The 18,381-nt window shown below is 32.8% G+C and overlaps 1 protein-coding gene across 4 annotated transcripts in view; it reads right to left on the bottom strand.

The window, feature by feature from the left end:
- LOC114343216 (ethanolamine kinase) overlaps nt 1-18,381 on the bottom strand; it is a 171,569-nt gene that overhangs the window by 66,756 nt on the left and 86,432 nt on the right. For all 4 annotated transcript variants that reach the window (XM_050654281.1, XM_050654282.1, XM_028294027.1 and 1 more), the window contains exon 2: nt 8,307-8,460. In XM_050654281.1, coding sequence (XP_050510238.1) covers nt 8,307-8,438 — 132 coding nt within the window. In that variant the 5' untranslated portion in view covers nt 8,439-8,460. The remainder of the gene's footprint in view (nt 1-8,306; nt 8,461-18,381) is intronic.

The raw sequence follows: 18,381 nt of genomic DNA, 5'->3' as shown, positions 1-18,381 counted from the left end.
GTATTGGCAGACCAAGAAAAAGATGGTGCGATAACTTAAATAATTTAGGAGGCTAATATTGAAGAAGAAACGGGCTTTAAAGTCTACATACAAGAAGGAAGAAGAAGAAGAAGAAAAAGAAGAAGAAGAAGAAGAAAAAGAAGAAGAAGAAGAAGAAGAAGAAGAAGAAGAAGTAATCCATTTGTGGTGTTATTTTAATCTGTACCCTGTAGGTACTCACCCGTTTACAATAAAAATACTTTTTATTGTATAAACATCAGAAAAGCACCGATAAGTTTGAACGGTTTGGTCACTAACAAGAGAGGACTTGTGTGACTTATGCAGATTTCAGATAGTTAGCATTATATTTCAGAAAGACATTAATGGACTTACGCATATTTCATTTTCACAATTTTAGCAAAATCTAGTAAACTATATGAGAAGACAACAGAGCCGTACATAGCTTTTGGATAATGCTAACAGATGCCATCAAAAGTCTAAAATTGAATATTTTGGAGATATGAATTTTTCATATTAGGCAGACGCGCGACGATATGAATCATCATTGATCACTAGGACCTTGTAAAAGTGTATGAAATAGATGCCTAAACGTTAACTTACAAACACCTGCTAAACAAAGTAGTCGATTCCACAAAAAATTGCTGTTATAATGCATTTACAAATCGAGAATAAATATTTGTTCCAATTAATCAATAAACAAAGAATTTTCATTATTATATTATAACAACATACTTTCATACTTATATTATCGATGATTATTGATAAATTAATAATTATATGGGAAATAAGCCACAATTAAAATGAAAAAAATAATTTTATTAACGTTTCGACGCCCAAATCGGGTGCCGTTGTCAAAATACAAAATATTACTAAAATAAACTAAAGTGTTGTTGCTAAGCAAAAAAAATTCTTCTAATAATTTATTTAATCTCACTCATTTATATTGGCAATTCAGACATATATTATACATTTTAAAGTAGAAGACTTTAAAATGATATTGCCAATATTTTATGAGTTGCGTTCCTGGGACGACTTACTGAAAGATAGTTCATTCGATTACATGAAATTAACCCCAACTCAAGAATATCCGTCATAAAAAATTATAGCATGTGATATGTCTTTAAAAAGACAATAACCAAATGCAACGACAGTAAAATTCTCGCGTTAGAGACTTCATAGTAAATCACAAGGGAAAACCAGGAAAAACCCTGTGATACTATCCCGACATCGTAAGTATTTGGTCTTACATTAATTTACTCTCAAAAAATAGTACCAAATTCTGACTTGTAACATGTTTAAATTATAAATATTATTAATAATACTAGATAATATATAAGTAATACTAAAATATAAAATATGTACTAGCTCGATATTATTGACTTACTAATCTTGGTATTTTCTTTCTATTGACTTCCTCTTTCAGTATGGGTAACCACATCCTACTGCATTCTACCGAGGAATTTGCGACACAATTGGTTTCATTTAGCATAATTAGAGCCGCTTCTTTGATTTTTCTCTTTTTACTATCTGATTCTTTCAGGACTATACTTGAATCTCTCCACTGAACTCTATGTTCATTATCCCATGCGTGTTGACATATTTGAGATCTCTCAAATTCTCTATTTTTAATATAAGATTGATGTTCACTTATTCTAACGTCTAATGGTCTTGATGTCTCACCTAAATAAAATTGTTCGCATTCACAAGGTATTTTATAAATGCAATTTTTTGTTCTTTCTTGATCATTGTTAGGTTTAGTTTTAGATAGAATAGATCTCAATGTGTTTGTTGTTTTGAATGTTGTTGAAATGTTGAATTTATTTCCTATTGTTTTAAGTTTCTCGGATAGTCCTTTTATATATGGTATTGATATTTTTCTCGTATTATTTCTGGTGAATGTTGTAGGATCCCGTTCTAAGTTGTTCTGTTCCATTCGATCCAATCTTGACAATTCCTTATTTATAAACGATATAGGATAATCATTTTTTAATAAAACAGATGTTAACAATTGTTTTTCTGCTAAAAAGGAATTTTCGTTAGAACAAGTAATTTTGGCTCTATCATATAAGGATTTAATGATTCCCTTTTTAACGTTGATGTTGTGATTTGACTTGTAATTGAGATATCTGTTGGTGTGTGTTGGTTTTCTATACACTTGAGTCTCATATCCAATATCCTTCTTTGAGATCAAAACATCGAGGAAAGGTAGGCTGTTATTGTATTCCTTTTCCATTGTAAATTTTATTGTCTCTTCTTGATCGTTTATAATATTCAGGAATGTATCCAACAATTCTGATCCATGAGGCCATATTGAAAACACATCATCTACATATCTCCACCATACTGTGGGTTTTAAATTTTGTTTAGAAATAATATTAGTTTCGAAATCCTCCATAAATATATTAGCCAATAATGGAGATAAAGAAGAGCCCATTGCTAGACCAAAATTTTGTTTATAGAATTCATTGTTTAGTTGAAAATAGGTATTATGGGTACATAATGTCAATAACTCCATTATAGCTGATACATTTAGTCTTGTCCTAGTTGCCAATGTATTATCATTCTCTATTATTATTAATATATTATTAAGAATATATTAATATATTATTAATAATATATTAATATATTCTCTAATATTATCATATTTTCAATATGGCCTCATGGATCAGAATTGTTGGATACATTCCTGAATATTATAAACGATCAAGAAGAGACAATAAAATTTACAATGGAAAAGGAATACAATAACAGCCTACCTTTCCTCGATGTTTTGATCTCAAAGAAGGATATTGGATATGAGACTCAAGTGTATAGAAAACCAACACACACCAACAGATATCTCAATTACAAGTCAAATCACAACATCAACGTTAAAAAGGGAATCATTAAATCCTTATATGATAGAGCCAAAATTACTTGTTCTAACGAAAATTCCTTTTTAGCAGAAAAACAATTGTTAACATCTGTTTTATTAAAAAATGATTATCCTATATCGTTTATAAATAAGGAATTGTCAAGATTGGATCGAATGGAACAGAACAACTTAGAACGGGATCCTACAACATTCACCAGAAATAATACGAGAAAAATATCAATACCATATATAAAAGGACTATCCGAGAAACTTAAAACAATAGGAAATAAATTCAACATTTCAACAACATTCAAAACAACAAACACATTGAGATCTATTCTATCTAAAACTAAACCTAACAATGATCAAGAAAGAACAAAAAATTGCATTTATAAAATACCTTGTGAATGCGAACAATTTTATTTAGGTGAGACATCAAGACCATTAGACGTTAGAATAAGTGAACATCAATCTTATATTAAAAATAGAGAATTTGAGAGATCTCAAATATGTCAACACGCATGGGATAATGAACATAGAGTTCAGTGGAGAGATTCAAGTATAGTCCTGAAAGAATCAGATAGTAAAAAGAGAAAAATCAAAGAAGCGGCTCTAATTATGCTAAATGAAACCAATTGTGTCGCAAATTCCTCGGTAGAATGCAGTAGGATGTGGTTACCCATACTGAAAGAGGAAGTCAATAGAAAGAAAATACCAAGATTAGTAAGTCAATAATATCGAGCTAGTACATATTTTATATTTTAGTATTACTTATATATTATCTAGTATTATTAATAATATTTATAATTTAAACATGTTACAAGTCAGAATTTGGTACTATTTTTTGAGAGTAAATTAATGTAAGACCAAATACTTACGATGTCGGGATAGTATCACAGGGTTTTTCCTGGTTTTCCCTTGTGATTTACTATGAAGTCTCTAACGCGAGAATTTTACTGTCGTTGCATTTGGTTATTGTCTTTTTAAAGACATATCACATGCTATAATTTTTTATGACGGATATTCTTGAGTTGGGGTTAATTTCATGTAATCGAATGAACTATCTTTCAGTAAGTCGTCCCAGGAACGCAACTCATAAAATATTGGCAATATCATTTTAAAGTCTTCTACTTTAAAATGTATAATATATGTCTGAATTGCCAATATAAATGAGTGAGATTAAATAAATTATTAGAAGAATTTTTTTTTGCTTAGCAACAACACTTTAGTTTATTTTAGTAATATTTTGTATTTTGACAACGGCACCCGATTTGGGCGTCGAAACGTTAATAAAATTATTTTTTTCATTTTAATTGTGGCTTATTTCCCATATAATTATTAATCATAAAAATGCCACAAGGAAATAGCTTCAGAACAACATTATTGATAAAGATTGACAAAAGACATAATCATCATCATTCTCTTTGCCTTATCCCTAAGCGAGATCGGTTTCCCTAATTGCATTTCTCCATACAATTCTATCTTGGGTCATATCAATATTAATCCCCTTTACCAACATGTCCTGCCTAATCGTTTCCTCAGGTCTTCTTTGGTCGTCCTCTCCTACTCCTTTGATGATTAACGTCTCAATGTTGAACATGACCAAATTATCTGAACCTATGCTCTCTCATTTTGGTAATTGGTGCCACACCTAGACTTCCCCTATTAACTCATTTTTAATTTTATCATTTTTTGACACTCCACTCCTCCAACTAAGCATTCTCATTTCCGCCACATGCGTTCCTTGTTCCTCTTTCTTTTTCACTGCCCAACATTGAGTTCCGTACATCAAAGCCGGTCTTATAACTGATTTATAGAATTTTCTCTTCAGCTTCATTTAAACTTTTTTGTCACACAACACACCACTCGCTTCCTTCCAATTTATCCATCCAGCCCTAATTCTACTGCATGCATCTCCATCTATTTCTCCATTACTCTGTAATACCGATCCTAGGTGCTTAAAACTATTGCTTTTCACAATCATTTCACTATCCAAAGATACCATTTTATTTGTAGTAACTCCATGTTTAAATGAACATTCCAAATACTCTGTTTTTGTCCTACTAAGTTTTAAACCTTTTTCCTCCAGAGCTTGTCTCCACTGTTCCAGTCAGGGCCGCCGCTACCATGTGTGCTAAGTGTGCATCGCACACAGGCGGCCAACAATAGGGGCGGCCAAAAGCAGGTCACTGGTGATAATACTTTTTTTTAAACGAAAATAAATTCAAATAATTAAATAGTAATACTTCAGATAATTCTGTAAACTTTATTCCAAACAATAATTATTATTACCTGATAATACCTATTAAAATGCTTTTCATTTATCATTTATAGTTCTTTTTTTTTCATCCTAATCTAAAGAAAAATGTCAAAAAATATTCTTTATTGTATGAACTGCCCTTTTGCAACTATAGTTATACAGCAGATCCGGGAATAGGAATTACTTTTTCACTCATAGAAGCTGGGGGCTTTCGGACATTGAGATGCTTTTCTCTACGTGGTCATGTGGTCGATATGCGATGTCTTCAAATTTCAGATTTACCGGCAACTGATTCAAATAAATAAATTGGAGGTAGAGGCAAGGAAAACTGGTTTAAGGGTAAATGAAGAGAAAACCAAATACATGTGCATCAACAGACAAAAGGGGCGAGATAGAATAGGGCAAAATGTTACGATAGACCCATATAACTGAAAGTATTTATCTAGTTACAGATTATTATTGTTATCTTCTTCTTGATGTGCCTATCCGTGACGAATGTTGGCGATCATCATGGCAATCTTCACTTTATCTGCAGCAACGCGGGAAAGCTGCACAGATGTTGTGTTGAACCAGGTTCTGAGGTTCTTTAACCAGGATGTTCTTCTTCTTCCTGGACCTCGCTTTTCAAATATTTTTCCTTGCAGGATGGCTTGTAGGAGGGCATATCTGGATTCATTTCGCATAATGTGCCCAAAGTATTCCAACTTTCGAGATTTGATAGTGGTTAGTACTTCTCGGTTCTTCCCCATTCCTCTAAGAACCACCTCATTTGTGACCCGATCAGTCCATGAGATTTTAAGAATTCTCCGATATAGCCACATCTCAAATGCTTCCAATTTTCTGCACATATCCTCGTTCAAGGTCCATGATTCAACACCATAAAAAAGGACAGAGAAGACGTAATATCTCAGCATTCTTACTTTTATACCAAGAGAAAGGTTGTGGCTCTTGAAAAACGCCCCCATACGGTTGAAGATTGATCTAGCTTTTATGATTATTCAGATTATCAGATTATTGTTATGCATCTTCTAAATATTTTTTATATACTATATTCTGTTTTTAAACCAGGACGAGTGAACTCAAAAGACAGATTCATACCCAATAATGTCACTAGAAAAATCACTAGATATATCTTCTTTTTTGGTTGATCATGTCAGCCTTCGAAAGTAACCATACCTAAATATTGTATTAACCGCACAAAACAGAATAACGCAGAAAACACAAAAAATCGCCGATTTGACTTAATTAGTCTATAAATTTTAAGTGTCAATAGTGTCAAAATTTCATAAATTTCAATCTTGTCAAAATTTCATAACAGTGGAGTAAACTTTCCTGAGGTTGGATCAATTACAAACAAGCATTACGGCGGTAAATTTGAATTACTCCTCCTAGCTTAAAAACAAGGTATAATATGTACATATTCTTAAGTGTTGGAAGGGGGGCGGCAAATATTAAGTTGCACACAGGCGGACAACACCTTAGCGGCGGCCCTGGTTTCAGTTTTTGTTCTAAGTAGCTCTCACTATTTCCTACTAACACTACATCATCAGCATACATTAAGCACCATGGAAAGTTACCCTGTAGTTTCGCTGTTATCTGGTTCCAAACTAATGAGAGTAAATACGGATTAAGCACCGAGCCTTGGTGCAATCCACTTTCACGTGAAATTTATCAGTCTCTCTCACACTGTCCTAACACTATAGTCGTCCTCATACATACAGTCAGAAAAATGAAAGAATACCCATGAACGAACATATAAAACACGCTGTATTTTCCTGTCACCGTGCCATACAAAAAATTGGCCAGCGCAAGTACATGTAATAATTATTATTACATGTACTTGCGCTGGGCAATTTCCTTTGTGACACGGTGACAGGAAAATACAGCGTGTTTATATGTTCGTTCATGGGTATTCTTTAATTTTTCCTACTGTATCTCTCACAAAACACATAATAAAACAAGAATATAACGATAGTGTTGCGCGTTAATTTAGCGTCGCAATAAAATGGCCATCAACGGAAGAATATTAATTACAAAAGCAGATTTATATAAAATACGAAAATTTATATTGCCATCTACGTAAAATATATCATTTTATCTATTTGAAGAACCAGAAAACTTGATTACTCAGTGATTACAGATTTTAAATTTGCAATAAATTATCAACACGTGTTGACATCAAAAACAAAAAAAATTTCCAAATGAAATAAGAGTAGTATACATATACTATATACTGATAATAATTGTAAACAAAATGATTCCTGTCTGTAGAAAGATATTATTATTCTACGTGTGAGGATGAGAACTCTGGACCCAAAAAAGTTCAAGTCTTAAATTAATCAGAGTCAATAGTTAATGAGTAAAAAATTATGAGAAAGAAGAAATTACATACATACAGGGTGTTTGATAATGAATGGGCCATAGCTTAACCTTAGATTTCTGAACTTAAAATAGGTCGATTTAACCGAATTTACCTTACGTCTGAAAATGTTAAATGTACATAATTGAAAACCTACAACTGAATACAAGTGCATCAAATTTGTAAGATCGATTTAACGTAGAACCTAGAAGATGATAAAGATATTATCTACGAAATAAAAAAGGATCAACACTAAGGTAAAATTTACTCACTAGTATTTAATACTCAATAGTATTTAATAACCCTGGGCACTATAATAATGCATTTACAGCAAAATACATATATTCGTCACTCAACATCAAGGTATGTGTCAAGGTATGTAATGAAACCACTCCATTAGCGGGTCCATTTAAGCGTATCCTCTAAAAATGGCCTAGTGAGTGGTTCTTGAGATAATCGAAAAAACATGCGTAATCACAGAAACAAAAAAAGAAAATGAGAGGAGAAGAAAAGTTCACCAAAGAATTAAAGTACAATAGTTGATAATATAATAATTATAACATGTTCTACAAACAAGAAAAAGTGATCGAAATTCGAAATCAGAATCTGATAATGATCGGCAGAACTGTTATATATAGAGGTGGAAAAGAATTATTTGCTTAGTTCCAAAATACCAACAATTGAGGTAGTCCAGAGTCCTAAATCGTTACAATAACATACATCATAAGTAGCTAATAAGGTATCGGATCAAATATTCGTAATCCATAATCTATTTGTAATGTATCTACATCATACGATGAAATGTGTTTTAATGATAGGTACCTACAACTTACCTTAAACGTTATGCTACTTTCTTCCCAATTTGGTCTAATAACTTTCAAAATTTGCAAGGCCCCATTTTGGATATCATTTTCACTTATTTCCACATTTACGTGTGGTGGTACTTCTGGAGTTTTGAAATTCATGTGGACTGTAATATTCAGCTACCTGTAATGGAAAGAATTTATTATTGTATTACAAAAATTATGCCTAATAGAAAATATTATGCCTAGTAGAAAACATTATGCCTAAAATTTTGCCTAGTAAAAAATATTAACAATATTGTCTTGAAAGAAGCATTTGACAGAGATGTAATTCATCTTCTGTGTAATAGAGAAGTTCCCCTAAATATAAATCTATAAAAACAGCCAAATAGAAGTCAGAATAGATGGAAAACTTACAGAACCTATAGACATAGGCAGTGGAATATGACAATGGGACTCATTGAGGCATATGCCCTTCATTTTAATGACGGATGAAATCATGAAAAGTGTCAACCAAGGAAGAGGATGCGGAATGAAAAACAAAGAAGCAAAAATAATCTGTTACGCAGTTGACGCAATATTGATAGCCTAAGATGAAGATAGTCTGCAAAGACTAGTCCACAGATTTAATATAAGAGCAAAAGAATTTAATATGTCAATCTCATCTCAGAAAACTAAACCAATAGTAATCATCAAAGAACCAATCAGATTTAAAATAGAAAGTGATGGCATCATAATTGAACAAGTAATGAAAATAAAGAAAGTACTTTGGAATTAGACTGTCCAGCTATGGAAGATCTGGATAAAGAAGTGAGAGATTAAGTATTAAAAGCAAATAGACTGGAAGGATGCCTTAATAAGACTATATGGCGAAAACGACATATTAACACTGAGATGAAGTCAAGAATTTATAAAGCTAGTGTAAGACCAATAATGCCATATGCATCAGAAACAAGACCCGATACATCCACAATACAAAAACTAATGGAAACGGCAGAGATAAGAGTACTCAGTAGAATTACAGGAAATACGTTTAAATATAGAAAGATCAAGGCATTATAAGAAAATGAATACTAAATAGAAGAAAAGAATGGAATACACACATAAAAAGAATGTGAAAGACCTGTGTGGTCAAAATAGCAAGAGATAAATCATCAATCGGCAGAAGTTTCGAACAACCTCTCGAAAGATGGACTGAGAACCTTGCATATAGGTATCAATCTTCCAATGAACAAGCTTTAGCACTAGAATGTCTGGCTTAGCATACCTACCTAGAAAGCCGGAAGGGATCATTTTGGCCCCACGTTCTTTAATCAATTAAAACTCAGTTTAAAGAAATTAAATCAACTCTAGACGGTAGAATCTAATTTTATTTTTTACTTTTATTGTTTAACACATTCGCTGCCCATCAAAAACATTCGGAACACTATACAATTTGCAGTTTTTGATATTTGCCACACATTGCCTTGTTACAACCGTGGCAATGATTTGAAGTATGATTTCCTTTACAAAATATTTTCAACTGATATTTTTTTCGTTTTTGGATAGTAACAGTGATAGTTGTTGGTAGACCTGGTGTTGCTAGACGTAGTTCCAGATTTCGGGAGACAAGGTATGGGGCCCATAATTCTTCACACAGCCGAAGAATAAACTTACGGAAACTGAGTCTACTTCCAGTTATTTCTTTATAAATAATCCATGCATTTATTGCTTCCAAGTCAAGAGTATGATAAAACACGTACATAGGCCATCGTCTTGAAGTTGCTTTTGTAGTATAAAGACACGTCATTTGGTCCTCTACACCAACAATTGCATCTTTGTGTTCACTTGTGTTCGCCAACAAATGTATCTTTATTACGTAGATGATCAGTACCAGTAAGGGTAACCATTTACAATAAACATACATAAATATAATTTTACCCATTCGACAGGAATTTGAAATAAAGGATCGTCGAATTTACCAGAAAACGATAATAACTTACACGGGGCCAATTTGGCCCCTTTAGACTTCTATGGTAGATTTGTTAAAAAAAACCATTAAATAAATTTAGTAAACAATATTTTTTTGTTTTAAATAAGGCTTTGTATCAAAATATTAAAAGTCATAAAATATGAAAATATTATTGCCTCAAATAAAAAAAACTACAATAACTTTAAAGAGCTTTCTAGTGTTAGAGAAAGAATTGAAGAGGAAGAAGTTTTATTTTTCTGGATGTGGTGGCATCTTTCCTAAAATATTAAAACAATTGAAGGTAAGAAAAATTAAAAAAAATTAAAGTCGAATCAAAATAATCATCAATGAAACTATATATTGCAACTATTTATTACAGATTTTCTCAATTTTATCTATTATACAGCTTATCAAGAAATGCGCTATTAAAATGACAAAAATTTATGAATGCCAAGTCAATTAATATAACGTAAATATAGGTAGAGATAACATTGTATTATAAACATTAGTTTGTTTGTTTCTATTATTACAGTGATAAAATATAGGATGTTCCGGTAAAGTTAACCTACTATTATAATGCAAAATATTATCTCTATATACGTGAACATTTAAAACATAAATTCACTTTAAAATAATTTAACGCGTTCATTATTGCCTCGCAAATTTCACACCATTAGCAATAAACTAACCAAATGCATTAATACAATTAATGAAGTAAAATAATAAACTAATTCAAATCATAGGAAACTATATCTGCAAATATCTAGAGTAAATTTTCACAAAATAAGAAAAAGTTCCCTGCACAAGAGTTTTAAAGCTGGAGCTAAGAGTTAGGTTGGCTCACACCCTGTTTAGTCCAAGCGTTCTGTGAGTTAAATATAATTCACATTCTTCTTTATGTGCCGTCTTCTACCGAAGGTTGGCGACCATCAAACGATAGGTTTCTCTGTTTTGTGCCGCATGTGTTATGTTCGCAGCTTCTGGTATTTGAAACCATTCTCTCAAGTTTCTCAGCCAGGATTTCTTCTTTCTGCCCAAACCTCTTCTACCTTCAATCTTGCCTTCCACGATAAGCTGTAGCAGACTGTACTTATCATTACGGAACACATGGCCCAGGTATGACGCTTTCCTCCTTTTAACAGTTGTTAACAATTCCACCTCTTTACCCATTCGTCTCAATACCTCTGTGTTGGTCACTCTGTCTGTCCAAGGTATTCTCAGTATGCGTCGATACAGCCACATTTCTAGAGCCGCTAACTTCTTTATAGTTGCTGCTGTTAACGTCCACCCTTCTACTCCGTAAAGTAGCGTAGAGAGTACGTAGCATTTCGTGGCCCGCCATCGGAGGTTAACGCTTAGGTTGCGGTTGCTTAAGAGCTTTCTCATTTTTATGAATTTGGATCTTGCCATTTCAATTCGGATCCTAATCTCTACGTCTGGGTCCCACTTATCATTTACTGTATATCCCAGATATTTAAATCGGTGTACTCTTTCAATACGTTCGGCTTCAATATTCAGGTCGATATGTTGAATGTTCTTTTTACTGATCACCATAAATTTAGTTTTATTTATATTGATCTTCAGTCCAAATCGGTTGCCAGTTGTATTTACTCTATTTAGCATCATCTGTAAATCTTCGATGTTATCGGCCAGTATAACAGTATCATCTGCATATCGAAAATTACTTATTGGTACGCCATTAATCTTGATGCCCTCATTGTACTCTTCCAGTGCCTCTAGAAATATTTGTTCCATGTACAGGTTGAAAAGCAGTGGAGAAAGAATACAGCCCTGTCTAACCACTCTAGAAATGGTTATGTTTTCACTCACCATATGTCCATTCTTTATGTGGACTGTTTGATTCCAACATAGATTTTTTATAATCTGGATGTCCTTAGTGTCACGTCCTGAAAGATGTAATAGTTCTATGAGTTTGTCATGTTTGATAGTATCGAATGCTTTCTCATAGTCGATAAAACAGGCGTAAACATCTTTCTGTTGATCCAGGCATTTTTGAATCAAGACTTGTATTGCAAATAGGGGCTCTCGAGTTCCAAAACCGCATCTAAAACCGAACTGTTTACCGAACACATTAACATTGAGATTCTGAATGTGGAGCCTGAAGGCAAAAACAAAAAAAAATTTAATGTGGTAGTTAATGTGTTAAAGCTGGAGCTAATAGTTAGGTTGACTAAGTGCTACGCTTTCTTGACTTTGTTTTATAGAATGTAAGCTTGGAACTGAAAGAATTTGAGCTCTGGATATAGAGAGGAATTCTGAATATATCGTGGACAGAACATGTCACAAACAAAGACGTTCTGAGAAAGATGAATAAAGAAAAAGAAATCTTAAATACCACCAAAACAGGAAAATTGGAATATCTCGGATATATTACACGTGGAGAAAGGTACAACTTGCTCCAATTGCTTATGCATGGAAAGTTTTAAGGAAAAAGAAGCATAGGAAAACGTGGAATATCGAAACTTTTCAGAGCAGCCGTCTCTAAAGTCCGAATAGCTATGATGATTGCCGACCTCCGTCGCGGTGATGGCAAGTTTCGTGAAAACGAAATTGATGCCTCTTCTAGCTTTTCCGAATCAAAATTTGCGTTTGTGTTATCCGCAGAATAGGCAATAATTTTATTGTTCAAAATATTCTTTTTTAAAATAGTACTTATGGAATCAAAAATTATTTGTGAAGTCGCCAGATGTTAAATGGAAATTCTCTGCTTAGCTCTTCATTAAATTTGCATTCTCTTTTTTTACTCATCTTTTATTCTGTAAAGACTAGAAACAAATAACAAAATTACTACAAAAGCTAAAAAAGTGTATTAAATTTTACCTTACTGAACTTTACTTCTATTAGTAGATTCCGTGCATTGTCAAAATGTAGTTAACTCTGCATTCATTTTATGTGTATTTATGTATTTTTTTATTTCTTTATGTTCACCATAATACTTAAATAATAGTTAATATATTTTTCCACCTACCTCTACCGAAAGTATACTTTTCCGGACCTGATTGTAGGGAGCAAAGTTGTACTTTTCCTCCCTAGGGAGGAAAAGTAAAAGTGACGTCATGGTATTTCATTCATGAAATATAACTTATTGACGCCCTGTACAATATCTATTTTCTATTACGTAAGTATCTATACATTTTAACGTTTATTTAAAAACACTCTGTATTTTGCAGAATGGCAAAAAACACTAAATTGTTATTTTGATTTAACAATGTTTACATTAATAATTTGACTTATATTTGACAGTTGACAGTTATATTGTACCTACTTGTTAGTTTTAGTTCTAATAAATTTTGTTGGTTAGTTACATAAATAAATTAAGTAAAAATGAAAAAATGACTTGTTATTTGAGGAAGGTGGAAAAACCATATTATGTATAACATGGGAGTAAAGTGCCCTCCGCTACGCGTCGGGCAGTAAACTTCATTCTCGGGAGGAAAAGTAGCACTTTCCTCCCTTGTTATACAAATAGCTATTTTATACTTTTACAGTACATTTAAAACCAGAAGTGCAGATATTTTATAAAAAGCGGGACATTTATGAAAATTGGCGGGTTGCGGGACAGTCCACCAAAAAGCGGGACTGTCCCGCTAAAATCGGGAGGTGTGGTCACTTTATAACTATACCCACTCTTTATCTTACTAATTATAATATGGGATCTATTGACCATCAAAACTCTTTACAGTTTACGTGATAAAATTAAATAATACACAGTGAGTAGGCCTGGACAGATAGTTCTTGAGACTAAAAAAATAGTAACAGGATGGAACTCATTAGAAAAGGTAGAAAATATAACAAAAATAAAAGGAAATAGCTATTTGTATAACAAGGGAGGAAAGTGCTACTTTTCCTCCCGAGAATGTAGTTTACTGCCCGACGCGTAGCGGAGGGCAGTAATCATTCAAGGGAGGAAAAGGCACTTTACTCCCATGTTATACATATTTTTTTCATTTTTACTTAATTTATTTAGGTAACTAACCAACAAAATTTATTAAAACTAAAACTAACAAGTAGGTAAAATATAACTGTCAACTGTCAAATTTAAGTCAAATTATTAATGTAAACATTGTTAAATCAAAATAACAATTTACTGTTTTTTTACCATTCTGCAAAATACAGGGTGTTTTATAAATAAACGTTAAAATGTATAGATACTGACGTAATAGAAAATAGATATTGTACAGGGCGTCAATAAGTTATATTTCATGAATGAAATACCATGACGTCACTTTTACTTTTCCTCCCTATGGAGGAAAAATATTTTCCTCCCTAGGGAGGAAAAGTACGACTTTGCTCCTTACAATCAGGACCGGAAAAGTATACTTTCGGTAGAGGTAGGTGGAAAAATAATTTACGGACGATCTGAGGTCGGTAAGTAGAAGGAGTGTCTTTTTAAGAGTAAAAAACGGTTTATTCATTTATTTTAACAACTGATCTAAGGAGAGTTAATAGGCCTGGATCCCGCGTATAAAAAAAAGTTGTTTAATAGCAAGCTGAGAATTTGTTAATAGCTTAACGGTGTCTAGTCGGACAAACTTTGATGTATGGGAACACTGGAACAGGGGAAGTTTTAATTGTGGAACAGTTTAAAAATTTGGAACGTCAGATTACAAAAACGTCCCATATATTTTGTCGGACTGAACATCCAACTGATGTGTTACCCTTTCATTAAACTCTCATGCAAAAATCAGACTGCTATTACTAAGCAACATGATTCCTGTCATTTGACATGTTCTTTGTGTTGGACTCATTAAAATGCCCAGTTGGTGATAAACACCAATCTGATTTTTGCATGAGAGTTTAATGAAATGGTAACAAATCAATTGGAACTTCTGTCCGACAAAATACATGGAACGTTTTCGTAGTCTGACGTTCCAAATTTTTAACCTGTTCCACAAATAAAACTTCCCCTGTTCCAGTGTTCCCATACATCAAAGTTTGTCCAACTAGACACCGTTAAGCTATTAACAAATTTTCAGCTTGCTATTAATAAACTTTTTTTGGTACGCGGGATCCAAGTCTATAACCCATTTGCAAATAACAAATGATCATCCTGTAGATATTTATAGTGTTTTTAAAAGATATAATTCTATTCGAAACTGGACCTATAAACTAAATTATGAACGCTTTCACAATTTTATTATTACAATCTCCTACATAGGCCCGGATCCCGCGTACCAAAAAACAGTTGATTAATAGCAAGATGAATATTTGTTAATAGCTTAAGGGTGTCAATTCGGACAAACTTTGATGGACGGGAACACTGGAACAGGGGAAGTTTTAATTGTGGAACAGGTTAAAACTTTGGAACGTCAGACTACGAAAACGTTCCATGTATTTTGTCCGACAGAACTTCCAATTGATTTGTTACCCTTTCATTAAACTCTCATGCAAAAATCAGACTGGTATTTATCACCAACTGGGCATTTTAATAAGTCCGACACGTAGAACATGTCAAATGACACGAATTATGACAGATGATAAATAGCAGTCTGATTTTTGCATGAGAGTGTAATGAAAGAGTAACAAATCAATTGGAAGTTCTGTCCGACAAAATACATGGAACGTTTTCGTAGTCTGAAGTTCCAAATTTTTAACCTGTTCCAGTGAGTTCCCGTCCATCAAAGTTTGTCCGACTAGACACCCTTAAGCTATAAACAAATTTTCAGCTTGCTATTAATCAACTTTTTTTGGTACGCGGGATCCAGGCCTAACAACTTTAATGCTCATACGTATTTAACCACATAATATTGTTGGGGATAATATTGTTCTGGCTTTAGAGTACTTTTATTAATGTTAATTTTATTTTATTAACAATAAACTAAACCTGTTTTGCTTTCTTCTACTTACAACACAACGTCTTGAAAGATAACATAATAGGTCTGGATCCCGCGTATGAAAAAAAAGTTGATTAATAGCAAGCTGAAAATTTGTTAATAGCTTAAGGGTGTCTAGTCGGATAAACTTTGACATATGGGAGCACTGTAACAGGGGCAGTTTTAATTGTGGAACAAGTTAAAAATTTGGAATGGTCAGACCACGAAAACGGCACATTTATTTTGTCCGACAGAACAGACTTAAACTCTCCGAACAGAGATTAAACTCTCATGCAAAAATCAGACTGCTATTTATCACCTGTCATAATTTCTGTCATTTGATATATTCTACATGTTCCACTCATTAAAACGCCCATTTGGTGATAAATAGCAGTCTGATTTTTGCATGAGAGTTTAATCTCTGTACGGAGAGTTAAAGTCTGTTCTGTCGGACAAAATACATGTGCAGTTTTCGTGGTCTGACCGTTCCAAATTTTTAACCTGTTCCACAATTAAAACTTCCCCTATTCCAGTGTTCCCATATATCAAAGTTTGTCCGATTAGACACCCTTAAGCTATTAACAAATTTTTAGCTTGCTATTAATCAACTTTTTTTTCATACGCGGGATCCAGACCTATAAAGCAAATACACCGCTAAACAAAAGATTCACCATTTCGGGTACTCAAATGAAATATTTGAAAGATGTGCATTATACAATTTGCATTGATATGATTCAAATCGGGTTTAGCATTTTAATGTTTTGCAAATAATAATTATTTACAATTATTGTAGTCTCTCGGTCATTGAATCGGTACATTATAGTCGGAAATACTGCGGATCGCGTTAGAACCAGAAGCCTGAAAATTACTATGTCTGTCCAGGACCGTTACGTTATTGTGTTTGCTCGAAGAGCGCCATCGACAGCGATTAAATCACGAAAACAAAGTTTTAAATTTTTTAATTTTAATATAATTTTAAAAATTAAAAATTCATATCGGCGTAATACCGTTAAAGGACTAAAAATATTACAGTCGAACCCGCTTATTGGAATAGCCTTCGTGTCAAGCAAAAATATTCTTATATCCCGGGATATTCTAATAACCGATCATTGGTGGCTAGCCGTAATAAGTGTACCGAATATACATAATAATAGTACATACTATGTTAACATGTACACATATGTATATGGTTTTAGGTCTTTTTATGTCAATAATACAATAGCGTAACGTATTTATTAAAAAACCAAATTACATTATATTATGTGGATGCATACAGTATGCAGTAATTAATATTTATGAAATGTATGCAATATATAGATTATGTAAATATTTTCGTATTAAAATACATAATATATCTTGAAAAATAATCGGAAATTGTAGCTTGTTTTTTTGTTACATAAAATACTAGTCACTTTTGTTGCTCCGAATTATAAAAATTAGAAAAATTTACGATGGTTTGGCCACGCCGAAAACGTTTTATAACTTTACAAGTTATTAGGATGGGCGAACTGTTTCTTAAAATTTTTATTACAGGCAACTGGGTGGCAATATGTATAGTTTCTAGACAAAGGAAATTATTTTACGACTGAATATGTCGGTAAACGATTGAATTGGTACTCATAACAACGCAATAAAATATTTACTACCTATCTGACAAATCCAAATAATATAAATAAAACAGCACTACAGGCCTTCGAAGCCCTTGGCGAGAAATTATAGTCATAATAGTCATATAGTCACATAGTCATAATTATAGGCATAATTTAAATTTTTAGGAATTTCGAAATTATAGATAAAAATTTATTCGTTGACATGAAATATATTCTAATAAACGGTATTGTCTTATGAATACGTATTCCAATAAACGGATAAATTTATTAAGGAGTAAATGGAAACGCTTCTTGACCTCGAATTTATATTCCATAAACCGGGATATTCCTATAACCGGTACTCTAATAAGCGGTTTCGACTGTATTCTCAAAATCTATTAACTGAAGATGTCTCCAATTTATATCTGAAGATAATGACCAACTTTTCCTGCCAAATACATATTTGAAAGAAGAAAATTCAACAACATCAACTGAAGCAAAGAAAGTTCTAATAACCATGAAAAATGGACGAGATTCTGGACCTGTCTCGGACCGGACTTGCTACTGCTTTTGCGATATTTGTACTGGTATGTTTGCCAGCAAACGGTTTTATCACTAAAAAAGCACCATGTTTAAGAATAAACTCTGGAAATATCCAACGCCCAGTAAAACTCAAAAAGCTATCGTTATTGTGCACACATCTTTGCCGAAATGTGCGCATATCGCAACTT

This window comes from Diabrotica virgifera, chromosome 6 (assembly GCF_917563875.1).
Source record: "Diabrotica virgifera virgifera chromosome 6, PGI_DIABVI_V3a".
Lineage (NCBI taxonomy): Eukaryota > Metazoa > Arthropoda > Insecta > Coleoptera > Chrysomelidae > Diabrotica > Diabrotica virgifera.
This window is presented reverse-complemented; position numbering and strand designations above follow the sequence as displayed.